Source organism: Mustela putorius, unplaced genomic scaffold (genome assembly GCF_011764305.1).
Source record: "Mustela putorius furo isolate JIRA1106 unplaced genomic scaffold, ASM1176430v1.1 tig00004033_pilon_pilon_pilon, whole genome shotgun sequence".
Lineage (NCBI taxonomy): Eukaryota > Metazoa > Chordata > Mammalia > Carnivora > Mustelidae > Mustela > Mustela putorius.
In genome coordinates, this window is record NW_025422169.1 from 2,799,215 (window position 1) to 2,827,146 (window position 27,932).

General features: G+C 50.0%; 1 protein-coding gene across 4 annotated transcripts in view; it reads left to right on the plus strand.

Annotated features, from left to right (window-relative positions):
• Positions 1-27,932, plus strand: part of SFMBT2 (Scm like with four mbt domains 2) — a 229,218-nt gene that overhangs the window by 17,915 nt on the left and 183,371 nt on the right. For all 4 annotated transcript variants that reach the window (XM_045072350.1, XM_045072351.1, XM_004757948.3 and 1 more), the window contains exons 2-4: positions 2,845-2,996; positions 10,449-10,543; positions 12,213-12,453. In XM_045072350.1, coding sequence (XP_044928285.1) covers positions 2,897-2,996; positions 10,449-10,543; positions 12,213-12,453 — 436 coding nt within the window. In that variant the 5' untranslated portion in view covers positions 2,845-2,896. The remainder of the gene's footprint in view (positions 1-2,844; positions 2,997-10,448; positions 10,544-12,212; positions 12,454-27,932) is intronic.

Genomic DNA, 27,932 nt, shown 5'->3' on the forward strand with positions numbered 1-27,932 from the left:
GAAGAGATTGAGTCTTGTTAATGTTGGGGGGACCCCTGGGTCGTTTGTAGCACGTCCCCTGGATTGGCCTTGTGAAGGATGCTGTGCACTTGTTTGATTCTTCTCTCCCCAGACCTTCCTCCACAGGGTCCTGTTTGAGTCCTGTCCCTGTCTGTCCATCTGTCTGGCGTACGGCTGCCTGGAACAGGTCGAATCATGGCACTCCCGCAGTGAAATCCTGCGGTGTCTGCTCTTGTCCGCAGAGTGGAACACAGGGTTGGGGTCCTCACTTGGGCAAACCAGCCTCCTGGCCTTGGGGTTCAGCCTCGGGCCTGTTCCGCTAGCACTTCCTCCGGTCCTGCCTGGCCCCATCTTCCTTGTGGTGATCACGGCTTCTGTGCCTTGCTTGCCTCTGCCTGTGTCTCTAGTGTCCCTGTCCCTGACCAGCTTATAAGGGGTCATTGCGTGCGCCCTGTGCCCTGTGGGGATGCCCTCTGTTCTGGACTGTCTGATACGCCGTTGGCTCCAGGGGTTCCCCCTCCTGTGTCATTCAGCTGCTTGTGCTTTGGCCCTCCCAGGCCTCGGTGATCTCCCCGACAGACCCCAGTGGACATCTGTGAGGGAGGCAGTGTTTCCCGAGGGTGCCGCACCTTCCTCTGGGTGCCCCCCGGCTGGGTGATCAGGGGATCCACGAACTCACACCCATGCTTCCGGCGTCATGGGCAGGTATGTGCTGTGGTTGCGTGCTCCGCGTACCTGTTCTTGCCCGGGCGCTTGTTGGCTCCTGGGTCTCTGGTGGCATGGCCACGCTTGCTTATCAACAAGTGAGTTCTCTGCCGATGGCAGTGGCCATGGCTCCTGGATGCCGGTGGCGCTGGGGACACGGTGCGTACCGCCACCTGCTGTGACATCCAGGCCTAGGGCACCAGGGCTTGTGGGGAGCCCCGGTGGCCCATCCCTCTCCTGCCCGGCCAACTGCATGCTGCCCCGCAGGGAGGGGACCTCCGGAACCGTGGCTGCCCACAAATCCCAGCGTCTGCGTGGTAGCAGGAGTGCTCTTAGGAGAATGCAGTTCTGCCCGTCATCGCGTGTGCAATTTTAGCAAACGGTTGTCGCTGCGGTAAAATTAGCCAGCCCCAATGTGCAAAGTGCTGGGGTTGCCAATGCCCTCTGTTTTAAAGCATCTTGGAACCCGTGTATCTGTTCCATGCATTCCTTTACTTATTTCTTAAAACAAAACAAAACAAAACAAACTAAAGAAAAACACACCAGTTTTCGTTTAGGTTGAGGTCGTTCCTGGATGCACCCAGTTTCCTTGCACCGTCGGTCTTAGACGCTGCTGGAGGGCGGGGTAGGACTGTCCTGCCTTGCTTTCTTGGCCCCACAGAGGGCTCCGTTGAGCCTGGGGTATTTCCTGATCCTTGATGGGACTTTTAAACCCCGGAAGCCATTTCAGCCTTTTAACCAGTGCCCTCCTGTTTCCTGGGACAGCCTTGTCTTCTCCTGTGTCCCCGTCCTGACTTCTGGTCCTCAGATCGCACAGGCTCACTTTTGCTTCAGAAAGCAGCATAAGCACCTGTGCTCAGAAGCTGTGCATGAGTCAGAGATGGTCTCCCAGTTGGTTACGTTTACCTGATAATCTGTCATTTCATTTTCTTATTTGTGTACTTCTCTTCGTACCCGCAAGAGGCTTAGGTTGCCGCTGGAAGAGCCAGTCTCGACATTTCCATGGTTCCTATTCGAAAGTAGGTATTTTCTTCCTTTGAATTTTGACGGACAAATGGCTTCGTATCCCTCCCCCACCCCCACGGCGTCTGGTGTAGTATTTGATGAACAGGTGGGTAGTAAGTTGGTGCTGGGTTAAGTTCCCGCACCGGGTACCTGGGACCTCGCCGGTCTTCTCCTGCGAGAGTTTTCTGCCTTTTTCCTGCCGTGGTGCAGGGGACTCGTGAACCTTTTATGAACCTTTAATTTTGACCTGACCTCAAAATAATTTTCCAGGAAAGTCAACTGAATAGCACCCAAAGGGGCATGTGCGTGTGTATGTGCGAGTGTGAGTGTGTGTGCGTGCACGTGTGTGGCGGCTTAAAAGGGAGTGATATTTTCTTCATGTGGGTGACAAATTATTTATTTATGTATTTATAATAAATAAAAATAATAAATACTATATACTATATATAAATAATATATAAATAATAAATAAATAAAGGCATTTATTTACATTATTAAATGAACAAATAAATAAAGGTATTTATTTACAAATAAATAAAGGTATTTTCTTTATGTGGGTGACAAAATATTCTATTCATAGGTGGAGAGTTACTGTGCCTTCCTTTATCCTTGCTCTTTTGCTGATTTAAACTTTCATCTACGTGTGCAGCACAAGCAGACGTTGAACGAGGGCAAGATTTAAAAGGCCCGCGTGGCTGTGTCGAACACCGGCGATGAGCGTGGCCGACCCTTGAGAGTGGCGTGCCCGGCTCTTTTGTGAGCTGGAACGTAAATGAACTGAATTGTAGGTTCCGCGAGAAGCGCCTGTAATTTTACCTGTTTTTCCACCTCGTCCTAGCAGAATGCCAGCGAAGACTCGCGGGGCTGTGCTCGAAAAAGTCTGATTGGTCAGAAAGCACCTTGGCAAACGTCGAGCCCTTGCCTGGGTCTGGTCGCACGTTGCTTGGGACACGCGCGCCGTCTCCCCCGGGCGTGGGTATTTCCGTTACCAGCGTTATGCGGCATCCTGCCTGTTAGGATGACCCGGTAGCAGATCTGATAGGATGCTCTTATCTGGCGGGGAGGGACTTGAAAAACAAAAGAAAATAATCCAGGTTCTCTGATTTTTTTTTTTCCTTTGTTGGTTGCTCCTAGGTAATTCTTGCTGCGGGATGCGTTAAGAGAGGAGGACCCTTACTCACTAGGCATGGAGGGCAGCTTGTCCGCGTCCAGCATGCAGGAACCCGCCTCCTCACCCCCGGAGAAACAGCAGAGCTCAGCGAGCGGTCATGGAGGTCTCGATTCAGGTGGGGCGTTGTTTTCTGGATTTTTCTCTCGGACGTAGTGATTCCGTGACCCAGATCTTCCTGAAAATGTTCAGGCATCAGTGGGCTGGACATTTCTAGATCCCTCACGCTGCCTCTTCCTAGCATCTGCTGTCATAGTTAGAAGCCTACAGTAGCTTGAAAGTTATGCAAAAAACTAGATGGTGAGGGGTGGGTCACAGGGATGTGACAGATCGCTTCAGCGTCTCAGTGGCTGACACAGTAAAATGTTTATATGTCATTTTTGCCAGTCAGGACGCACCGTCTTTCTGTTACGGGTCCTGAATCAACAGGGACGTCATCTGGCTCCCAAGACACAGCTGGCCCTTTTGCTCAGAAACTCTTCACCAGAATGACTCTTGTGTCTGCACCAGTGCAAGGGAGGTGGGAATATCAAACTTGTCTCCCAAGTGCTTTGAGGGACAGGACAGCAGGATCCGCCCAGGCACCGACGCCACCGCCTCCCCTCCCCTCCGAAACCTTGAGCGTGTCTTTCAGAGAAGTGCCGAATGGGAAAGAAATTTAAGTCACGTGAGCCTGTGGTCAAGTTTTTCCTCCGTGCAAGGACTCTAACACCTAACCAGCCTTAGAGCGAATGTTAGTATTTCATCAGTGAGTTAATTCATGCATCTTTTTCTAAATACTTACACAAGAGTCCGTTTTAGAAAGCTACTTCTTTTTTTTTTTTTAAATGATTGCTCTGTTTTCATCACAGCAAATTCAATCAGGACAGGTTAGCTGTCTGGATCTTGAATATTCGCTCTGGTGAATTCATGTAAAAAGCTGTTGATCCTTAACTCAGTGGGAGATTTGACACTTACCTGGAGAAATCACGATGTTTGCCTTTTTATTTGGACGAGTGCGGTCAAGGGCAGCATTACCGATGGCTCGATATCATTGGATTTATTGCGATAACTCAAATTTCTATCTTTATCTGCAAAAAAAAATCTGGAAACCCCTGAAGTTATTGCCTAAATATGTAGAAGGACGTTCGTGTCTGCTTCCTAATCAGCCCCGTTTCCCTACCTGCCCTATTTCCCTTCTGTACCTAAGCTGGAGTGAGGAAACTTCTAGAAGCAGAGCTGAGACATTGTCCCCCAGTGGAAGTATGGAAATTCTCTTCTGAGGAAAGTCAGTCCCATAGGCGGAAGTTTCACCCTACTCTTATTTAAGTACAAATCTGCTTTTTAAAAAAACTCTGTCTTAGGTTTGCTGCGTGAGATTATATTTCCACTTTTCGTACCCCGGGCTCTCACCGTGCCTTTGCAGAACGGTCCTATGTCTGTGACTTCCTCGTTTTCAATAGTGTGTTTTCGAGCCTGTTGAGAAACCTAACATGTGTTGACTTCTCAGTTTCTTGCAGCGGCAATATATCTGTCGAGCTCACGTAGGTTTTGAAGCCCATTGGCAATAATACGGTTTCGGGAGAATTATTTGGGCTGCGTTTCCTCGTGGGGGATCCCATGAATAGGGAAGCAGGAGATTTGTTCTGTCACCGGCTGGGCTGGGCTTGTGCCGAAGGCCCGTCGTGTGCACACGCTTCATGGTGGCTTCCTTGCTCATGCACGACGGCAGCCTGAATCACACGAGACGGGAGGCTTTTTTCTAGAAATGGTAGTTCTGAAGGACTCCAGAGTGTCTTAACATGCATAGACATGGGCCCAGGAGCCTTTCTCCCCTTTATGTGGCTGATCTTTCCTTTCTTCTTGGAATTTCCACAAGCGGCTCTTCGGAGACTTTTAGATGAGACACGAAGAGCGGCTCCTCAAGGAGAAATAAATTTAGGGCAGGATCTAAACCTCTGTAGAGGGCAGAGGCCGACTGCCAGAAACCCAGGGTCGTCTCGAACACTCTCTGTTAAACCAGGCAGTACGAATCCTCAGGAAGCTTATTTTCCTCTTCAAGCTGGCGATACAGAAAACAGGTCTGTTCTGGCGTCGGTGGTGGGGTGACTGGTGGTGGGGTGTCTGGTGGTGGGACCCACTGTGACATGTTTGGGGCCACGAGCATTTCGTGCCGGACCCGCTCACCAGAAGAGCAGGAGAAGGTAGGCGCAGCTGGTTCTCTGTGGACCAGGGACAGGTATGTACGTGACCCTGAGTTTGAGCTGTATGGTAGGCACTCTGCAAGCACTTTGTGTCTGTTGACTTGGTTTACCCTTCCATGACCCCGTGAAATAGCTGCTTATATCATCCGCATGGTAAAGAGGGGGACACCGGACAACATGGCGAAGTCCCTTGGTTCTTGGGTTGGGGCCAGGGTTTCATTTCCAGCATCTGGAGGCCCGGGAGCAGGTGCTCTGCACAGTGGGTCACACCTGCCCTTCCGTGCGGGACGAAGTCACCAAGGTGCGCCAAGCGCGCCCCCTCCATGTGCAGACACGCTCTTTCTGGGACGTGGGCACGACCCAGCTGTTTTCTTGTCCTTCCTCCACTTGTCTGCTGTCCCCTCCCCACATGTGATGGACACGGGCCATCTCCCCCGGCAGGTGACTACGCATAGGTGCCTGGAGCTCTTCTCAGCCCAGGTCCCGGGCCGGCTGCTGGGACTGGTGTGCCCACGCCCGACCCCGAGCCGCTGCCCTTCCTCGCGCGGACGAGCCGTCCCTCTCCTCTGACTTTCGCTAAAGCTTCACCGGACCGCGGTGAGGTCCGAATCGGACTAACGGCTTTTTTTACTTCCCATTTTGCCTTTTCTACTCATGAAAGCTCAAATCCTAGTTTGACTGGCATCTGAGTCCTATAAAGGAAACAGGCGCCCCGGGAAACGGCGACTCCTCCCAGGGGCGCAGAGGATGTGGCCGGGATGAGCGCAGACCCCAGAGCCGGCGGCCTCCCCAGCAGACAGGGCGGACGGCGTTGTCACCCGGCGGGCGGGGGAGGCTGGGGACCCGAGCTGGTGCCGGGAACTCTGGGCTTCTCCAGTTGCCGTGATCAAAGCAAGCCAAACAACATGCCGACACGGTGATAAATAGACTCCTTGACATGATTTTTCCAGGCTGGCTGGATGTAATTTCCCGATGAAGCTGGAGATAAAGTGGGGTTGCACGTTCAGACCGGGCGGGCCTCTGAGTGAAGGGTTATGCTGGGAACGTGGGCTTAAGCAGGTTTTTTTTTTTTTTTTTCCTTTTTCTCTCTCTTTCTTTCTTTCTCTGTGTGTGCTAGGAATACATTAACTGCAGTCCCATAGATTTTTTGTTGTTGTTGTTGTTTAAATTTTGGAAGGAAAGGAGTCAACATTCTCCTTAGAAAAATTCAGATTTCTGATTCTTGGTGCTGGGAACTGGTTCTGTATGACTCCATTTGTGTTCCCTGTTAAAAACAAAACAAAACAAAGACCCCAAAGAATTCTCTTTAGAAAAGTTACTGCCTTCCCCTCTCCCTGCCCGCCCCCCAACTGGGTGACTGGGTGATTTTTAGGTTGTGTGTGTGTGTCTTTCTGGAAAATTTCTCTAGCCGTCTGCATCGTCTTGAGTGCAGGTTGATTGTCCCTTCCCTGGGGGACGTCTTGCGGCCGTGAACTTGGTCCTTCCTGTGACCTTGGGCCGCCCTTTCCCAGCGTCCTTCGTGTTGTGAGTCTGCTTAATGCAGTAATGGAAGTACTTTTTAAACCTTGCGGTGGTATGAACGCCCTGTCAGCCTACGTAAAGCCTTCTTTCTCTTCCCGAGGAAACCTTTCTCTTCTTTCTTTTCCCAAGAAATATCTAGGTGTCGTGTGAGATTTCATGGGCTCCAAACCTGCAGGCTCTCCGTTCTTTTATTGGCTAGTGGTCACGGACGTTAGCGCTCAGCCTTGCAAAGTTAGCCCAATTCAGACTCTAAAACCAAAACCTGAGATTGGATTCCTTAAAAAAAAAAAAAAGAGAGTGTGTGTGAGCCGTGTTTACCCTGCTTTCTACTCGCATGGGTAAGGTGTGTCAGCATCCACACCTGAACTTTGAGCATGCTTTCTCTATCTATCAGGGAATAGGCTGGTCCCGTAAGTAGCCTTCTGTTCTCCATCACTGAATGGCCACTAATGAGGGCGCCTGTTTTCTTGGAGAACGTGCGGTCTTCTTGGTCGCGTTTCATGGCCTGTTTTCTTGACATCACAGGGAGAAACACTTCTGACTGGTGCCTTGGCAGGGGACGGAGCTTGTCAGCATTTCCCTGATCAAATGTTTATGGGTTGGTGAGGTTTATGAGTCAGCTGTAAATATTTGCTCTGGGTTTATGAGACCTCCTCTCGTAAACAGGGTGCGTGTTTATCTGTTGCTCATTGAAAGGTCTGCAGAGAACGGGCTGTTCGTGGATCGTGTGCCTGGGGGACGTGCTGTGAGTCACAGGTCGGGGAAGGCCTTCTGGTGGGGACCCCTGCGCGTTGTGTATGATTTTATCGTTGGAAGCTACCGATGCTGGGCACACAGGCTTGAGCTTTTAAATAAAATCCCATGCCAGCTTTGACTTCGAAGTATTTTCCTGGGACGGTAGAGCGTGGAACGGTTCTTCCGAGCTCGCTGGGGAGTCCCTGGGGGGCCTTTCCGTCCCCTGGTGACTCGAGCGAACGCCCGCGTGAGCCTGGAAGCCGTCCGCAGCCTGCTCGTCGCAGGGAGAGAAGCTCGGTTTGTAATGAATGAGTTAAACCCCGGTGAGGACGGGGTTTGGGGAGAATGCCGGCGGCCTCGATTGAAGTTGTTGGCAGCGTGGAGAACCGAAGCGAGCGGTCTCAAGGCTGGAGCGGAGAGATTGAAGCCACGGGCTCACGCGCACGGATGATTCCACGCGATGGGCTCCCTGGTCCTTCCAGGCGTGGTGGGTGCTGAAGCTTAGTGGGGCTTTCCGGCCCCAGGCGCTGGCTGCTGCAGGCCCTTCCTCTGCGGTGTGTCCGCAGACAGATGCTTCTGATGCCGGGGGAGCCATCACTCCCCACGAGATCCCTTCCAGTTCCCAGGAGCTGTTCATTGACCCGCAGCTCTCCCAGGACCACCTGCCTCCGAAGGCCCAGGCCCGAGTTTCATACCCTTGTCGCCCCTCCCAGTCTCGTCCTGCTGCTGAAGGCTCTGGGGGCTCTGCATGCGCTGTTCTTTCTGAGCTTGGCTACCGCTTCCCGCCTTCCCGCACTTCCTGCATCATCCTGCTGCCGGGCTGGGGTCTGGAGGGCTCTCGTGCTCAGCGGCACGGAAGACAGAGAAGCTGGCCCCGAGTGTGCCCTGGGTTCTCCAGGAGGAGGAATGGGTAGTGGCGCTGGAGAGCCTATACCCCACGCATGATGCAGGCAGAAGGGAGGTACAGAGAGGTGTCTCGGGACAGTTCCAGCTTGAAACAGGACAGCCCCAGTGGGATTCCTGCCTCTGTGACTAGACAGTTGCGTGGTCCCGGTGACCGCCCCCTGCCCCCAGCCTCTCTGGGCTCCTGTCATGTGCCATGGGGGTGGTAGGCACCATCCGTCAGGGTTTTGGGAAGGACGAAAGGGGGTGATGCACGCAAAGCGGTTAGCACCGAGCTGACACCCCAGTCCTGTATGGGTCTTTCGGCACTGCTGTGACTGCGTGGTGGCTCTGTGGGGCCGGAAATGCGTGACCCTGGCTGCGGTGGGCCGGCCTGCAGGTGGCACGGGCTGAGTGGGGGCCGGACAGGTAGGCTGTGGAGAAGTCACAGACTTCCTCTGCACCAGGTGCCCTGAGCAAATGAGATGTGTGCGGATGCTTCTGGCTAGTCCATCAGAAAGCAAAGCTGGTAATTGATGCTTGCGGCCTTTTGGGCAAAGAGTTGTGAGTCGAGCCTTTGGGCGACACCTGGAGGGGTTTCCAGAAAGCAACTGTGTTTCCTGCAGCTTTGCGTCATGGTGTCTCGGCAACATCTCTTGTTAAGTGGCTGGTGCAGGACCTGCTGACTTTTTTCAGGGAGCCTGTTTCCAATGGAAGGACCTTAGTCCCTGGATAAAGTGGAATGTTGGGACAAAAACAAGAGGGAAGGGTTTCCTCTTCGGGTCGCTTTTATTTTTCCTTCACATTGAATTATAAACCAGCTCATAGGGAGCAACTCGAGGAGGCTAATTCTGAGCAACTTTGATTTAGAAGACAAAATGTAAGGTCACTGCTTTTAACCTAGCATTGTTTGGCTTTCCAAAAATTAGCTGTCCATTTCCGAGACGATACAAAGTAGCACCAGAAAATTACTTTCCGTACTTAAATTGAAGAAAGCATGGCTTTCTTTCCAAGAGCCTCCTGCTGCTGATTCCCCAGCTCATCTGCCAGGGCACAACATTTCTCCATTAATAATGTGGCTGAGAACAGTATTTATTCTTGGCCCATGAAACAGGCTCTTGCTTATAGGAGATTCACAGCTTGAGCATCAGCAGCCGTTGCATTTCTCCCAAGGAAAGGGAAGCTAAACTTCGATGCTTTCGCTTAGCCACATGTGTGGACAGGCCTACGCTCTATGTTCTTTATGTTGTGATAGCCTTGAGAGAGGTTAAAGTCATGTTTACAGCTTGTGTGTTCTTCCCGTTGGAATCCATGCATGATACTGTTATCCATGCATTAAAATGAGTCAGTGGGTTCTTTTTGACTATACAGATTGTATCTTACATACAGTCTTAAATGTTTTGGGAATTACTTGATTGGCAGCTGCTTGGTTTCTGTCCCTAAGTTGCTAGGTGACCTCACATACTCGAGCAAGGCTTCTGGACCTCAGATAGTTTTTTCCTTGGAAGCACATCAGAGTCAGTGCTTCCTGAGGTCCCTGAGGACACGAACAGTCTGTGCTGTTGCTGTCTGATCTCTAATCTCTCACCACTCTGAGGTGCCCGTGCTGTCGACACGTCCAGGTTTCCTTGACCTGGTCTTCCAACCTCCCCGGAGAAGGGAGGGCCACCGTGACAGAGGCTGATTCCCAACAAGCACTCTAACCGGCAGCAGATATGCCCCGAAACAAATCGCTTTTCATTTGCCTGAGAGCACTTAATTTTACACTTGATTTTGCCAGCATAGTTCAGGCAGGATTTCCTCAGTGTTCCCTTTCCTTAGTCAACATTCCACAATTCCCACGCCGAAGCTGACAGGACCAGCAGCATCCTGTTTTATTTATTTTTATTTATTTATTTTTTTTTTAAGATTTTATTTATTTGAGAGAGAAAGAGAGTGAGAACATGAGCAGGGGGAACATCAGAGGGAGAGGGAGAGGCAGGCTCTGGGCTGAGCAGGGAGCTGGGCACGGGACTCGATGGATCTGCTGACCCTGGGATCATGACCTGAGCCTAAGGCAGATGCTTCACTGACCTACCCACTGAGCCCCCAGGGCCCTCAGCAGCGCCCTCAACAAGACCCGTCTGCTCCGTTGATTGAGTTCCCTTGTCTCTTGCATTAAGGATCCCCTGTGCTTCATGGGAGGCTGGTGCCTTTCCGCTCTTCGCTCTGGTGTTGACATTCTTCCATTTCCCTTTGTCTTTTGACAGAAGAAGGTTCGGGCCTGGAGGAAATCGGCTTTAACTGGGGGGAGTACCTGGAAGAAACAGGCGCCAGCGCAGCCCCTCACACATCCTTCAAGCACGTACGTCACCCCGCCTGTCTTTCTGGTCTGCATTCGGAAGGTGGGAAGGGGCATCCGCAGGACGATGCTGAACCTTTGGGAAGAAAAGGGAAATGGAGGCAGGATTTTTTAGAAATCAGAAGGGGAGGGCAGCCAGCTGTCAGAAGTACGCGCCTCGTCCGTCCTTGAACTTGATCTCTTCCGCTAACAGGGCTGGGCCCTGGGCGGGGCTCTGGGCGGAACCGTGGGCACCTTACCCTTATTCTGCACCCTGAGGCACCGCAGCAGACAGACGTGGCCCTGCAAAGGGCACACAGCCTGAGACAGGTAGGACTGATGGGAGTAAAGAGCCAGCAAACAGGGCAAATCCATAGGCTGAGTAATGTTATCGAGGAAGGATAATGATTTTTATTTTGAATGAATACTTTTATTTCAAAAGGACACCTGTAAGTCTTAGAGCCATTTGTAGGCAGGTGATTGAAATGAGAGGAAATAACTAAATATTTGGAACACATTTGGATCAAACCAGAAAATCATCTTCTTCAGTAATATTTCTTTGAGCAACGCACAAAATGTGCCCAGCCAAGGACAAGGTCCAGGAAATAAAAGATGGAGGTTTTATCAGACTTTTGCTTATGTATGAGATTTTGGTAATTTATCATTAGCAAGGGAAAGACTCAATTTCCAGAACCCGAGTTCTGCGGCATTACTATTGCTTTACTGGAAATGAAAATTTAATTCTGAGAAACTTTTTTTTTTTTCTTTTCCACTGGGCTATCCAAGGCAAAGATTTAGCCTGAGTCTGGTAAGCAAACGGGGGTACTTTTCCAGCCGGTTCTTGCTTTTGGCCTTTTTGCCTCTCAAGATGCTGGGGTGACTTGGCTGGATCCCTTGAGGAAGTTAAGGAAAGAGATACCGATCCACAATTTTTTGCTTCTTTTCTGGACCAGGAAGTCATCAACATTTCTCCACGTGGAGCCACCCTGTTCCCTTTGATCCAGTCACTTCTCCCACTTTCCTTCCAACCACAGTGCAGTTTCCTTCCCGACGCACAGTTTCCCCAGGCCTGTGGGCCACGTTTAAAGGAAAAGTTGCGTGGACCCGTCGACGAGCCACGTATAAATCAGGCAGCTGCTCCTTGGGGATGTCCGATGCGTGAGCTTTCCAATGTCATGGCTCACTGGCTTGCAAAGCTTCCTTTTTGGGGGACAGCTGGTACATATTAATACACTATCACCCCTAAATAAAAAAAGAAAAAGAAATGCATTCTTAAAGGCTGTGCTATTCTCCCGGTGGCCCCTAGCCACGTGGAGTTTCTGAGCAGTTTGGAAGTGTGCCGTCCACCCGGAGATGTGGGGTGACCGTAGAAAGCTCATGGGATTTTGTGGGCTGCCTTGGAAAACAACTCTGTCTTTTTTCATGTTGATTGCATCTTCAAATGGCAACATTTGGGATACATAGTATTTGAGTTAAATAAGATGCATTACTGAAGTTAATTTCGTCTGTTTTAATCTCTGATACTTATCCAGGCTACTGGTAAACGTCTGGTGGGTGGCTCTTCTTGTATTTCTCTTCCAGCTGCCCTAGGGCAAGAGGAATAGTGTTTTCAAGTGCTGGGTTTTCAGTAGTTCTCAACTGATACAATGTGTCTGATGCAGTGACATTTTCCCTGTGTTTCTCCTTCCTGAAGGTTGAAATCAGTCTTCAGAGCAATTTCCAGCCGGGGATGAAGTTGGAGGTAGCCAACAAGAACAACCCCGACACGTACTGGGTGGCCACGGTCATCACCACGTGTGGGCAGCTGCTGCTTCTGCGTTACTGTGGATACGGCGAGGACCGCCGGGCCGACTTCTGGTGTGACGTGGTGATCGCGGATCTGCACCCCGTGGGGTGGTGCACACAAAACAACAAGGCCTTGATGCCCCCGGACGGTAAGCTCCCTGCGTCTGGACGGCCAGGTAGCCCGTGTCCCAAGCCCCCAGGCCTTTGGAGTCGCACATGATCATGGTTCCACATGCTTGCGGAGACTCCAAAACCGATTTATTGGAAGGTCTGGTGCTTTGTGGGTTCTTCGAGAGTTTCCGTGTGAGGAGGACTCCTAAGTGGGAGGGGGACCCGGATGCATTTTTAGGTGTCCGCTGAGTCCTCCGTGGCCTTTTGGGGACTAAAACTTTGGAGTCTAGTCCTCAAATGGGAGTGGGGGTAGGAGAGGAGGAGGCACGTCACAGGAACCTCGTGTCCCCCCGCAGATGGATGGTGTTGCTTTTCTTCTGCTTTAGACACTGGGCATTTTTAAGACATCACTTACTTATTTCCGAGAGAGGGAGAGAGAGAGTGTGAGCTGGAGGGAGAGGGAGAGAAGCTGAAGCAGACTCTATACCAAGCACAGAGTCTGATGTGGGGCTCGATCTCACGACCGTGAGATCAAGACCGGAGCCGAAACCAAGAGTTGGCTGCTTAACTAACTGAGCCACCCACGCGCCCCGAGACTGGGCTTGAACAGTCGCCTAGAGCCCGTGGAACGGGCTTCTCTAGTAAGTTTTCATTTGTCTTCTTGTGGGGAGACTGTCAGCGTGGGAGGCGTGGAGACAACCAGGCAGATGTGGAGGAAGGACGTTCTTCCCAAGGGAATCGTCAGAGCTTGTAGAGAGAAGGTACATGTAGTTGCCGGAAACCCAGTGGTTCCCTCCAGCGACCGTACCCCTCAGGGGACATTCAGCCGTGTCTGGAAGCATTTTGGGTTATGACAGTGGGGTGCTGCTGGCCTGTGGTGGAACGGCCAGGGGGCCACACAGGACAGTCCCCCAAACGCAATCACGGGGCTCGAACTGCCGGTGGCACGGAGTTGGAGAAACCGAGGAGCTCGTCTGATCCCGTAAGTGAGAAAAGCCGCCTTTCCAAATATTTGAATCGTAACACCCTGTTTTCAGTGTTTGATCCCGTGGTGACAGTCGCGGTGATGCTTGAAGACCCTGAGTGCCGAGGCTCAAGGCTGTGTGGTGTCTTCATAGTACCCGTCCGTCTAGTTTAACCTGGACTTGATATCTTTCTTTCTGCCTGACACGTAACGTTGCAGAGCTGAGTTTTGAGTTCCTCTTTTGTCCCCCGTATTGGCAGTTGCTTTCGCCCAGGACTTTGAGATTTGATCTACTTTCTGAAGTTCTGATATATTGTTCTTCTGATTGGTGGGAATGGTCTGCGGCTTTCTACTCCCCCGTGCCGTGCCTAATAGAGGGACTGCTAAGAGGTGGTCATGGACGCACGACCCATGACCCGTGGAGCTTGAGTTGCATTTCCAGGACGTTTGTAGGGACCAGATATGTTGCCTGGGCCTTGGCTGACATCAAGGCCCCTGAGTGCCTCAGAAGAGAGAGAGACAGGCCCTTTGGTCCAGCTTTGGGTCACTGCACCTGTGCTCCCCCACGCGCAGGCCGTCTTCCTACCCCTTTGCCTCCTCCAGCCACAGGCTCACAGGCGGTCAAGGTCAGACCCTGTTTTTGCTCACAAAGTCCCTGGTGCCCTCAGAATTGGTCACATTTGCCACCCTGCCCCTCCCCCCTTACTGATCCTTGAAAACAAATTAGATGATGATACACGTACCGTGAAATACGCCCTTCAAAGTGTACCTTTCAGTGATTTTTGGCTGCACACAGGTTGCAAACCGTCATCATTGTCTTGATGCCAGAGCGTTGTCCTCACTGCGTAAGGGAAGACCGCCGCTCTGCTCTCCCATGCCCTAGGCTCTAGCAGCTGCCGGCCTGCTTTGCTTCCACGGCCTCGATCATGGAAACACATGGAATCACAGAATGTGAGGCCGCTTGCATTCAGATTCTTGAACTTTGCATCGTGTCCTGGAGGCTCACCCTTGTTGTTCACTGCGTGGCTCAGGACGTCATGCCTTTTCCTGGCTGCGTACTGTTCTGCCGGCGGCGGTCTGCTCTCCGCTCTGCTTCAGCATTCGGCCGTGGGCGGGTGCAGCCCTAGTCTCTGTTCTGTGGTTTTACCCGGAGCGGTAGGCTCCGCGGTGGGCTCCGTGGTGGGCAATCGTGCACTTGGGTGGCCTGGTGCTGACACCTGTGCTTGGCGAGGTCTGAGTAGGTGCTCATCCAGGGAGCGAATACTCTGGAAGGAGGTTATGGTCTCTGTTTATTGTTTAATGCCCTTGAGGAGAGGAATCCCTGAAGTGCCTTTCTTCCTGGCCTTTGCATGTCTCTGGAGCTGCGAGTGTGAGCCTTGTTTCTGCTCTGTCTGTGGAGGGAGGGGCGCTCGTGGGTGGTGACCGGTCCCCGCTGTATCTCTGCGCCCCCATCCCAGGTCTGCACGCACGCACAGCGGGCTGAGCCCAGAAGAGCTCTCTGCAGCGCGTCCTAGCCCGGGCCTGCACTATGGGTCTATCTCTTATTTTTTTTCCCCTCTTCACAGAGTTTTAAGTGGATGGAAACTTGTGAACTGTATGCACAGTGTCAGCCCATCTCTAGAACCTTTTTGTCTTGCATAACTGAGGCTTTGGACCCAGGGAGCCGCAGCCCCGCATTTTCCTTCCCCTGGAAGCCTCCACTGCACAGCCTGCTTCTCCGTATTTGCACGTCTGATTCCTCATGTACCTGGGGTCGTGCAGTGTGTGTCCTTTTGTGTCCTGCTTTCTTTCCCTCAGTGTTGTGTCCTCAGGGTTTGTCCGTGGGCGGCGTGTCCCGGGATTTCCCTTCTTTTCCCTTCCAGTTTTATCGCGATGGAGGGAAGCGACAGCCGTGTGAGTTTGCTGCACAGCTGTCCTCTCGTAGAGAGACAAAGACGAACCAGAAGAAAAAAGTGTGTTTTTCCCGTGATGAGACCTGTCGGGATGTACTGTCTGAAAACCTCCAGCTGTACCACACGGCAGCGTCAGCGTCCTGCGCCTGCTGTCCCTGTACGGTCAGAGCTGGACGCTTGTCCCTCTCGACCTCCGTCCTCCAGTTCCCTGACCCCCCACGGCCCTAGCAACCGCACATGTCATCTCCTGTAGTATGGGGGTTACTGGTTCTTTGTTTTTGTTTGTTTGTTTTTTCTTTTGAGTCTACACAGAAGTAAGGTGCTTACAGTGTTTGTCTCTGTCTGACTTATTTCACTTAATGTAATGCCTCCGGGGCTGTCCGTGTTGTGGGAGATGGTAAGATGTCCTCGTTTTATTGCGGCTGAAGAAGAGTCCGTCCTATGTACCTACAGTGAACATTTCGGTTGTTCCCGGGTCTTGGCTGCTGTAACTTAGGCTGCTGTGAACCCAGGGAGTCTTGGTTTCCCCTGGGGAGATACCCAGTCACAGAATTGCTGGATCGTAAGGTCGTTCTGGTTTTACGTTTCCGAGGAACGTCTGTACTACTTTCCAGAGAGGCTGTACCGACGGGCACGCCCCCCAGCAGCGCATGGGGCTCCCTGTTGTCCACACCCTCGCCAGCATGTTGTCCCTTGTCTGTCTGAGGACAGCCATTCCGCAGGGGTGAGGTGAGACCTGCGGGGGGTTTTGATTTGCAATTTCCCTGATGGTCAGTGATGTGGAGAGGTACCCGTGTGTGCTCTTCGGAAAAGTGTCTGTTGGGAGCTGCTTCTCAGTTTTCCTTTCTCTGTTAATTGAAGTATCCTTGACACACGTTACGTTAGTCTCAGGTACACAACCCAGTGATTCAGCGTCTCTGCGTCTCGTGCCGTCCCCACAGGAGTAGAGCTCCTACCCGAGCCCTTACACGGCGTTACAGTATTGTCAGCCGTATCCTGCACGTGGTATCATCCATCCCCGTGATTTATTCATTCCATAACTGGGAACCTGAGTCTCTCACTTGCCTTCACCAAATACATGAAGGGAAATGGGTGAAGCTTCTGCCCATTTTTTTTTTTTAATAAAGTCTTTATTTATTTGAGAGAAAGAGAGAGAGCGTGAGCACGAGTGGAGGGGAGGGCAGAGGCAGAGGGAGAAGCAGACTCCCCGCTGAGCAGGGAGCCTGGGACCCCCAGATCGTGACCTGAGCTGAAGGCAGACTCTTAACTGACTGAGCCACCCCACCCAGCCACCACTTCTGCCCATTTTTAAATTGGATTTTTTTTAAGCTGTTGAATTGTATGAGTTAATATTTTGGATAAACTCCATGGTTGCAAATATTTTTTCCCATTCTATAGGTTGTCTTTTCATTTTATCAATGGTTTGCTTTGCTCTGCAGAAGGCTTTTTAGCTTGTTGTAGTCTCGCTTATTTATTTATTTTTTATTTTATCGTTTGTGCCTTAAGTCTCATATCCCAAAAAATCACCCCAAGACTGCTGGCTAGGACCTTTTTCCCTGTGTTTTCTTCTAGGTGTTTTATGGTTTCTGCTCTACATTGAGGTCTTTAGTTCATTTCGTGTTAATTTTCCTGAGTTGTGCAGATACAGTTTCCTTCTTTTTTTAAGACTGAGTAATACTCCTTTTGCTTTGAATGAAAACAGCCATGGAGGTGAGAAGATACAATGTAACATATGGTTATTTAATTTCCCTGCTCTGTCCTCTCATGAAGCAAACCGGTCTGGATGGATGGTTTGTGCTGATGGAATATTGGGAGTATATCCTTGCTACTCGAAGAACGAGAGATCGTCCCACTTGCCCAGCTCCAAACACGACTGATGGCCACACAGCCATGCCCATGCCCCCCTTGGGCGGGTTCTTGGGCTGCCTCCCTGCCTTCTTGCTGTCCGTGCTTATCTCATTCATGACTCACTCTCCAGGTTTGACACGTTAGCAGCTAAATGCCCTTGGAAGGGGTGCACGATGGTTTCCCTTATAACAGATTCTCTAGTGAATCGTTTTAGAGGCAAGTTCCAGAGTGCTGAATTTTAACACTCTCAGAGCTAATTAATGGGTTCCTTTGGTAGAAATCCATGCTGTTGCTTGAGAGAGAGGGCATAGTTTATTAATCAATTCTTCTTTCTCGCTTGGATGAAAAATGTGGCAGCAGTCACAGTTCCAGAAGCAACATCAAATTTGTATCCTACTGACTTTGTGCTATTAGGCAAGACAGAGACACACTTAAAATGACAAATTCTCCATGAAAAACAGGAACACCCTGTAAAGGGGGGGAAGCATTAACGTGATGGAAAGATTTGAAGCCCGCTCCAACAATAACAAGTTATGTTAATTTGAGAATTTCTTTATTGCCAGTTTTAAAGAACTTGAAAAAAATTTAGTAGGTAATCAATATGACTTGGAAATCTTTAGTGCAGAGAACAAAGTCAGGAAATAGCAGGTTCGTGGGGGCAAAAGGTTTTATTGATCGCTGTAGTACAGGATAATTATTGCTTTGTAGCCAGAGGCAACGGTGGTTCCGCAGGGAATCGGGGAATCTATTTTTGAACAAGGATTCTTGTTTGTGTGGTTTTCTGTCTTAGAGAGCTAATATCCTTAGAAATTCTGCATCTGTACCCGGTCAGTCTTTGTCGTGATTAAACTTGAAAGGCATCACAGGATATTAACACAAGGTGAAGTCCACGACACATAATGCTTTTTCTTTGGGATTCTCCACGGTGGTGGACTTTCTTACCGATCTCAGGGAGGAGGGGGTCGTTGTAAAGGCAGAAACATCGCGGCTAGAGCCAGGGATCTGGTTCTTATCTGGCCCCTGCCATTAACCTTGCTGGCGAGGTGGGTTTCCTCTCCATTTCCTCATCTTTGAAATGAGCCTGTCTTACATCCAAAGAGCTTTCCAGTCCGACATGCCTGGGTTTAGGGTCCTTGCAAAGGAAAGGAGGAGCAAGGGGTGCTAGTTTCCTCACGTATATATGAAGCGTGGAGTCGGTTTCGGAACTAGGATCTGTGGCAGCCCAGCCCAGGAGTCTGTACGAAGCACAGAAGTTTCCGTGTTACTGTTGGGGTGATCAGGCTTCAGTGCATCGGGGGACACATGAGGCTGGGAAATTACTGGGCGTGCCTGGGGTCCGTCATCACCTGCAGCTGATAGAATTTCCCTCGATAAAGAATCTCGAGAGTCGTTGACTCTGGTTCCCTGTTGGAGCCCAGAGAACTGGGAGTCATCCTTCCCGGAGCCAGAGTCCGTGGAAGTGTGGCCGCCGCAGTCAGTGCAAGCATGACGGCTTCAAAGTACGGGCGGCGGGGCCAGGGGCTGAGGGTGTGGGGTGATCTTGCCCACCAGTGGGAGGAAGCAGAGAGCCCCCTCTCCTGTGGGGACTGGGATCGTAGCACCCAAGACCTCGGAGGACATTTTGGGATCGTCCCAAGTAGTCTTAAGCATCTTTTGGAGCCACTGCACCAGGACAGTCATTCTGTGACCCGAGATGATAGCTTTACCAACCACGTAGCATCCTTCGTGGTCCCGTATTTTCTTGCCTTGCTGTTTGCGATAAATTTAATGTTTGATTTAATGCGAGCCGTCATTCTTCTGCTCAGTGTTACGCAGAAGGAAACAGGCCAGTGGCAGCTCCCCTGTTTCATTAAGGGGTGATTCTGGTCAGCCGGCGAGAACTCTGTTAGAGAGGACGTGTGCAGAGAGACCTGGGTGGACTGGCCGACGGGCCGTCCAAAGAGCCGTGTTCCTGCCCATGAGCTCATTGGCGCTAATCTTTCATATTAGAAGTATTAAGAGACGTACTACATTAAAGCATCGGTAAGTGCACCAGGGGATTAGAGTTCTTATTAGGGGAGCGAGAGGTAAAACGCTTTGGCTTAGGAAATCAATAAGGCTTGATTTATTCATAAGCACATGCAAAGCCCGCAAAGGGCAACTGCCAAATAATTATTGTTTATGGTGATAATGTACGGAAATCATTTAATCCGGTGACTGTTTCTCTGTTATTTACTGAGAACGAGCATTGCTGCCTCTCAGTGTCCGGGGCCCGAGAGTCTGGAGCTCACGCCGGTGCCTGCCGTGTCCCCTGACAGGGGATGCTCCTGTAGGACTGCAGGAAAGTCTGTGCGATGATGCCCGTCCAGATAAAACCCCTCACCCTACCAATGGAGAAATATTTTTGCGCGCTTCCGACTGTCGCCGTTAAAAAGTGTTGGAATTACGGTGCCTTAGGAATCACGCCACTAATTTTTATTTTCCCCATTATTAAAATTTCTGTAATTTGAATTGCAAACTCCGCAGTCTTGCCAGAATGACTCTGTTTACCATCCCAAGTTGAATCAAAATTACCGGGAGTTAGTTAATATATAACTTATTTGAATAAAGGGATGTTTATTCATGAAGTGTTAGAAGCAAGTGTGAACAGGGCCTTATGTTACGCGGGTGGGTGCTTCCAGGTTCTGGAGCCTGGTCTCGGGACTGTTCTGGGGGATTTTGTTTTTACTGTAGTTGATTATAAATTAAGAGCTGGGGGCAGGTGACGCACAGGACTGGGGAGTCATGGGACAGACAGACCTTCTGGTTGTTTAACTGTGGACTCTAAGAGGTTGAAGTTGATCGTGTTGTATTTATTACTTAGTTTATTATGTAAGTGACATTTTAGCAATAGGGTTGGAACTGACGCAGTACCACTGTTTGCATCACTGTCCCAAGTGTCATGGAGCTCCTGTCCGTCCAGGTGGTCATCTGCTTGCCCTCCAGGTCATCTTCTGTCCCTTGTGTGTTGGTTCTTGTTTGCTTGGGTCCTGGCGGTATCGGAGTGTCGGGCGTGGACCAGGAGGGCCCCGTGTGTCCTGTGCCTTCTCCGAGCGCGTGACCTCATGTCGAAGCTCCAGCTTACAGCACGCTGGTCCGTGCGATTGCCGAGTTTTCCTTCCGCTCAGAAACGTTCTGAATGTTAAGAATCCAGAGAGCACTGAGTGAGGTTTATAAGAGGGCTCTGAACTAAATGGGCTCGCTGAGTAGACGCCTACGAAACTGTGTGTGTGTGTGTGTTTGTTTTGCTTTGTTTTTAGCCTATGGAAAGAAAAACGAAACAAAAACCAAAAAAAATAAAACATACAAAAAGATAAGGTCCTCATTTCAATCAAAAACCTTGTACAGGCAGTGGTGAACAACTATTTGTTTATCAGAAAAACTCGGGTCTCTTCTCTAATCCTACTGCTCGGTGTTCGTAGTTGTTTTCTGAAACTCACTATGTCCTGCATGTCCCCTTAGTCACTGTCTTGCCCAGTGAACGAGTCCGTTGTGAATTTTGTCCTGTTGGCATCACGGCTCCTCAGTTAGAAACGGCTTCACCCCCACGATATTTTTGCTGTGTCCCTGCTTGTGTACCTGCTAACTGAATTTAACCCTAAGACGACCTTTGGCAACTTTTTGAAAAATGTGGCTTGGCAAGGCTGAATCTGTCCCCAGGCCCGACAGCTTGAAGTAGATTTGAAGGTAAGGGCGATTCCCTCCCCCACCTTCTGAAGTCCATGCTTTGAAAGTAGCCGGGGGGGGGGGTCAGTAAATATTTGTTTATTGATTCAGTTGTGTCAATAAGACTTTCGAATCTTTAGACTTGAAATATTGGAACCGTATGACCAAGGAAAGTTGCAGAATTGGCTTCTTGGGGCTTTTAAGAAGAGGATAGAACGCTCCTTGTCCAGAATGTTTTCCATCTCGTCATTTTTGGAGGCAAATAAATGGAAGAGATTCGGTCTGGAGCTTCCTTGCCAAGTGGTAATCATGAGATTATGTAAAGTTATGTAAATTCTATCAGATGCTATTTGGGTGTTTCTGCACTCCGTGAAAACTGTAAGCTCAAAGCGGCACGGTAAGATTTTCCCTTTTGGTGTTTGTCGTAAAAGCGTTTCCTTTCTCCTGCTGCTTAATCCGGCAGCATCTCCTGGGGGTCGGGCCCGGTCTGATTCCGGGCTAGAGGCGGTTAGTTCTGTGGTCTCCGTGGCCTCCTGTGGGTGCTTCATCTCCTCACCAGGGCCTGCCTTCTCTGTCCGCCTTCCCCCATTGAAGGTCCCAGCCCCAGATTGCTCCTGATGGGCCCCAGTAGTGCTGGCCTCCCACACCACTCCAGTCTCTGCCCTGGCGGGCCCTTGAATCCCCTTGGGACCCTAATGCAGCTCCTCTAAGAAGCTTCCAGGCACCTTGGAGCAGATGGCCCTCCTCGGACCTCTGACTGTTCACAGCCTCACCTGCCTGTGTTTTCCCGCCCAGAACCAGGAGTCCCAACACCGTCTGTCCCCTCCATCATGCCTCTGACTGTCCTCTAGCCCACTGCACTGGTGAGCTGCTCCCACCCCTTCTCCTGCCCTGGGCTCCTGAGCAAGACTGTGCCTTCCTATGGCTGCTTGTTAAGTTCCCCCTCCCCCCCACCCCCCCCCCCCCATTAAGGCTCAAGTTTCCAAGGTCATGCCTTTGTTGCAGGACCATGCACTCTGTTCTAGGACCATGCCTTCTGCATTTATCCGAGAGGTTGACAGGAACCCCTCCTCCCCGCCCGACACACACAGCTGTGTGGGGCTCTCTGAGGGTGCCCGCCCTCCACCTCCGGGCTTGCTGACCAGCCACGTGGCTCATGCAGCTAGCCTTCTGGATGCTGGCTCCCATGATGCGTTGAAGACGTAGGTGATGTGACTTGACCATGGCTTCAGCTGCTTTGAGGGCTTGCGTCTTCGTTTTATAGTCTGTCTTCCGCTCTGCGAAGGGCCACACGTGAATGTGAGCACAGCAGGGGTCTTTGATGTTCGCATCGTACTTAGACCAGGACGAGAGGGGCGTCTGGCCTGGGATCTGCCTTCTAGAAACTCAGCGAGTCTCCGGACCTTCTTAGCCCCCGGGGGTCTTGGACTCAGTGTGGGCACAGAGAACGCCTCATTCTGAGCGTTCTGTCTGGGACAAACGCTGGTCGGGCACAAGGGAAGCGAATCTGCGTATCTCTTATGCCCATGGAGACAAGGCCTGTGTCTGATGGCTGTGGATTTCGTGGGTCGTGGCATTGCCCTGAAAAAGTGATGTGTGTGTTAATAATGCTACATGTTACTGAGGATCGACCTTGCGGGGAGCACAGACGGAGACTTTCTGCTTATAAAGTTTCCCTCTTGAGTAGTTCTAAGTGTCCTTCTATTTTGTTGTTGTTGTTGCTTTCCTGGTGTCCCATGGTGTGTTTCCAGAGGCGGTCAGTAATCGGTGCAGAGTTCGTGACACGCTTGGGCGTCGGCTGAGGGATAGTAAACAATACTAAATTTAAGTTTGCTTATGAAATGAAGATATTTTACAGTATAAATTCATGCTCATCTCACACCTGTGTGTTTAGCTCTAGACACAGTGATTTTTTTACATCAACAGCCGGAAGGTCGTTGGATGCTAGAACGGTGGATAGTTTTTAGAAAGACATTTAATGAAGGTTATGTTTATAAAAAGTAGATAAAATACTAAATTTTATTGAAATATTTTAGATAAAAATTTTGATACTAATTATAATTTGTAATTTTCCTATTAGGTGATTTGGAATATTTACAGGGAAAATAGCTTTTTTTGAAAAGCTATAATAAAATAATTGGAGGGATGCTAAGCGTCTGCCTTTGGCTCAGGTCATGATCCCAGGGTGGTGGGATCGAGTCCCATATCAGGCTCTCTGCTCAGTGGGGAGCCTGCTTTCCCCTTCCCTCAGTCCCTGCTCCCTTGCTTGTGTACTCTCTCTAAATAAATAAATAAAATTTTAAAAAACCCTTGCAATTTTGATTTCTGTATTTTGATTTGCCTTGTTTTGATGGAGAATATTAAAATTGTATAGACTGGATATAATTATATTTTATTTTTTATTCCCTTAGAGGATTGCTGTGAATAGAATACAAATTATGTGAAAAATCTTGATTTTTTTTTAACTAGATAGTTAATGCTTTTTTTCTGAGAAAAGGACAAGGAAAATAACTTTTATGGAGTAAATATGTAATGATTTATGAACTATGGAAATCTCTAATTTATTACTTACCCAGCATTGTTAGCCCATCAACAGCCAGACACACCATCATAATTAAATTTATGAATCTTCGGCATTTTGCCTACTTGCGCGCGTACGTAAACCATAGCTTTTTACATACTTGCCGATTCTGTTCTGATGAAGATCTATTTGCCAGCGGAGGAGGAAGGGGCAGCCTTTATCTCGCAGCGCGTTTGATGAATAACTTGAGGACGTTCCCACAGATGTGGCAGGGGGGGCCCACGTTTGTACCCTTGCTGGGTTCTTTCCAGTCTGGAGTAGGGGAGTGGCCCTGAATCAAGGCTTCCACAGCGGGTCTCTCACGGCCCCCATGACCTGGCCCGGCTTGCATCTCAGGACTCAGTTTCCGGAACCACACGTTCTGTTGGTCTCTGGAAACCCATCTGCCTGAGAAGACACCAACAGGTGTCTTTCTCCTGCTGCCCCCCCCCCCCCAGCCTGCCTTCTGCTTTAGAGAAGAACGTCATCTTTTGCCTCATTTTTGGGACACCGAACTCAAAAAATCTGTGTGTGTTTTTTTAAATATTTTATTTATTTATTTGACAGAGAGAGAGATCACAAGTAAGCAGAGAGGCAGGCAGAGAGAGAGGAGGAAGCAGGCTCCCCGCTGAGCAGAGACCCTGATGTGGGGCTTGATCCCAGGACCCGAGATCATGACCTGAGCTGAAGGCAGAGGCTTAACCCACTGAGCCCCCCAGGCACCCCTCAAAATACCCGTGTTTTAAGCGAAGCCTCCTTCACTCGAGATACCACATTACAGTTTTATGCTTTTAAGCTTAATTGTCAAACTTTGTGACATTACTTAAGTTTTGATCGGGACCAAAAAAGTAAAGACTTTTTTTTTTTTTTTTTTTTTTTAGCTTATGGTTGGAGGAATTTTAAAAAGTTTTAAATTCCATATTACATTTTCTTTCTGTTGCAGGGAAGTATGGTAGGACGAGCAGAAAAACAGTTGGGAGTGAAAAGCTAGTTTGTGGGATTGTAGCTGGAGGGTGTGGGATGGGTCTGGCCTGCGGCGGAGGGGAGCGCGCACAGATGGGTAAGGCAGCGCTCGCTCCGGTGCATTTCAAAGTGCGCGGCGGAGGGGCCCAATCATTTTCCCGGGTGCAGTTATGTGAACGATGTGGCAGTTTTTTCCCAAATGTCGTATGTGCACTCATGGGAAATGACATCCTTTGCAACCATCTGAATGAATGAAGGATTTTAGAATGCCCCATCGAAAATCCATGACTGGCGAGTGTAGATTTTCAGAATCATTTGGAGGGGGGATGTGCGCAGTAAAGCATAACACTCGTGTCGGATGAAAGGCCACTTTGAAGAGCAGAGTTGTCCCTCCTGCTCTCCTGGGCGGATATGTGGGCTCTATAACCTGGAAGGTGCGTGTTCTGAACGTCTGTGCATGCCTACCTCAGACTCGTAATTTAGGTGTTGAGAGGTGTTTCACGGCTTTGAAAGGACGTCTCGTAGCTGGGCTTTCATAGAACTGCCATCCCAGTCACGGACTCCTGGCAAGTCTTGCTCCAGGGTTCTTCACTGATGGGAACACTAGGAGCTGGTGGAGGGAGGACCTTGGGTTGAAGGGGGGGAGCCCTCTCGTGGCTGCCGGCAGCTGTTCATTACTATTGCTGTAGGAATGGAAACAGTTTTATGTCAGTCTACCAAGGATTATTTATTGAGGTTCTACTATGCGCCCAGTGGCTTTTTTTTTTTTAAAGATTTTTAAAAAATGTATTTATTTGACAGAGACAGATCACGAGCAGGCAGGCAGAGAGAGAGAGAGAGAGAGGAGGAAGCAGGTCCCCTGCTGAGCAGGGAACCCGAAGCGGGGCTCGATCCCAGGACCCTGAGGCACCCAGGTGCCCCAACGCCCAGTGGCTTTTTTGGTGGGAATATATGATATGGTTAGTATTTAGCATTTTACATGAATTTCATTTGTAATATAGTCAACTTTTGGCCAATAGAATGTACTCAGATGATGGGCTTACTTTTGGAAACAAATTTTTTTTTTAAAGATTTTATTTATTTATTTGACAGAGATCACAAGCAGGCAGAGAGGCAGGCGGAGGGCGGGGAAGAGAAGCAGGCTCCCTGCTGAGCAGAGACCCCCCGATGGGGAACTCAGTCCCAGGACCCTGAGATCATGACCTGAGTTGAAGGCAGTGGCTTAACCCACTGAGCCATGCAGGCACCCTAGAAACGAATTAAAAAAAAATTAATTTGAGAGAGAGCACGAATGAGCGTGCACAAGCGAGTGTGAATGGGAGGAGGGGCAGAGGGAGAGACTCTTCAGTCAGACACCCTGCTTGAATGTGGAGCTGGGATGCGGGGCTTGATCTCATGTCCCCTGAGATCACGACCTGAGCTGAAACCGAGAGTCAGATGTTCAACCGACTGAGCCTCCCATGCACCCACGGAAATGGATGTTTTTACATGACAGCTGCTAGTGTACGTATTTCTTCATTGGTATTTTCTGCTCTGGCCATTGATTCTTCAAGGTCTCACTCTTGTCTTGCTAAGATGCTTTGGAAGGTAATTCTGATCTCTGGAAACTTGGGTAGGATCTTTCTTCTTGTCTGAGTGGGAACTTCTCTGAGACAGCACTTCCCCCCTCCCCCACATTTTCAACATTTATCTTTCTTAAGCTAAACATTTGTAAAGGTTTGGCTTTTAATGGGTGGCCTGCAGTGGAAATTTACAAGAGCTGCAGGTTGACCTGATGGGTAACAGAAGTCTGACCCCTGACATCGACAGCGGTCTGCCAGAGGATGAAGGCAGAGGTCTCTCTGCCCTGTGACCTGCTGGTATTTAAATGAAATCAGTGAGTGTGTTTGGAGCTGGCTCCTGTACGGGGAAGAGTGGTTTTCTGGCCTCCCGGAGTGGGGCTAGGATTGGTCCGAGTCACATGGTCTGGCTGGTGGCTCAGCTCTGCCTCTTGCTGGTCCCTGGTTGTAATCTTGGAATAAAGTCACTTAACCTGTTTGCACCCCACTCCACACCTGCAGAATGGCTGATTAACACCTGACTTTTTCTCACACACTGCTGCTGTCAGCCCCGAGGTTTAGGGCAGGTAACAGAAGCTCTCTGGAAGCCGACGGTGAGGTGGGAAGGATGCTCAGCCTCACTTTATTCCTTCTTTTCCTTGGCTTAAATGCAAGAGGCTCTGACGGTCCCCCTTCCTAGACGGGACAGAGGGGATGTCCCGTGAGGAATCTCTTGCATCTTGTAGGTGCAGAGAGGGCTCACGGGGCTGGGAGCCCCCACCCAGCTGCTCAGAGCCCCAGATGACGATGAGGAATTGCTTTTTTCCCACCATTTCAGGGAATTTTGGTCATGCCTCTGTTCAAAGTTATTTTTGCCTGGCATTGTAATTATTTGTGGATACAGTCTTATCCATTTGATAGCAGAAGCGAGGCCTTCTGAACATTTTGTCATCAGAAGAAGTGTGTCTTCTAGATCCTAATTAAACGTATGAACCTTGGACAAGCTCCCTCATTTCTAAACTTTGTGCCATTCATGATTCCCATGCAGGGTAATGATAGCTGCCTTCTAGGATCATTTTGTCTATTAAATGGGATTTGTATGAACTCAGGAGGGAATCTAGAAATAATGTCTTTTCTTCCTTCATCGTCTGGCTAAGGGTGGTGTTTTTTTCACTTTTAAGTTTTATTTATGGATTGATGATTTTAAAGACTACTTTTTAGAGCAGTTGTAGGTTCATGGTAGAATTGAAAGTACAGAGATTTCTCGTGTACGTTCTGCCCCCACATATGCACAGCCTCACCCACTATCAACCCCCCACCAAGGGGTCCCTTTGTTGCAGTCGGCAAACCTACGCAGACTCCCCAGCGTGACCGCGTGCATAGTTGACATTCGGGGGTGCACAGCTCGTGGGTTTGGACAGGCGTACAGTGACATTACAGTGTCACACAGAGTAGTTTCACTGCCCTAAAAATTCTGTCCATCCCTCCTCCCCTTCCGTCCCCTCCGACCCCAGCCCAGCACTGATCTGTTTGCTCTCTCCGTGGTTTTCCTGTTCCACACCATCCTAACACCTTTTAAAACATTTTTTTGAATGTTTTATTTATTTATCTGAGAGAGAGACACACAGCGAGAGAGGGAATATAAGCAGGGGGAGAGAGAGAAGGGGAAGCAGGCTCCCCACTGAGCCGGGATCCCGACGCGGGGCTCCATCTCAGGACGCTGGGATCATGACCTGAGCCGAAGGCAGAGGCTTAACGACTGAGCCACCCAGGCGCCCCATCCCTTTTATTTTTTTTTAAAAGCCTCACACGCAGGTAAAGCTCACGTTTGTTCAGAGCAAAGGTTCCGCCCTAATTGAAACAAAATAAGGGCAGCCACCAACACAAACTGATCGGGAGCGGTGGGTGCATATTATTTACTAAAGAGCCTTTTGAACTCGCGTGGAGGCCTGGCGCGTCCTGGAAGAGTGGCTCGAAGCGGGGAGGAGGGCCGTGGTCATACACACTTGGGTTGCAGAAAAGTGGTGCCCGACAGCCCGATCGCAAGGGAGAAGGGAGAAGATCTGGG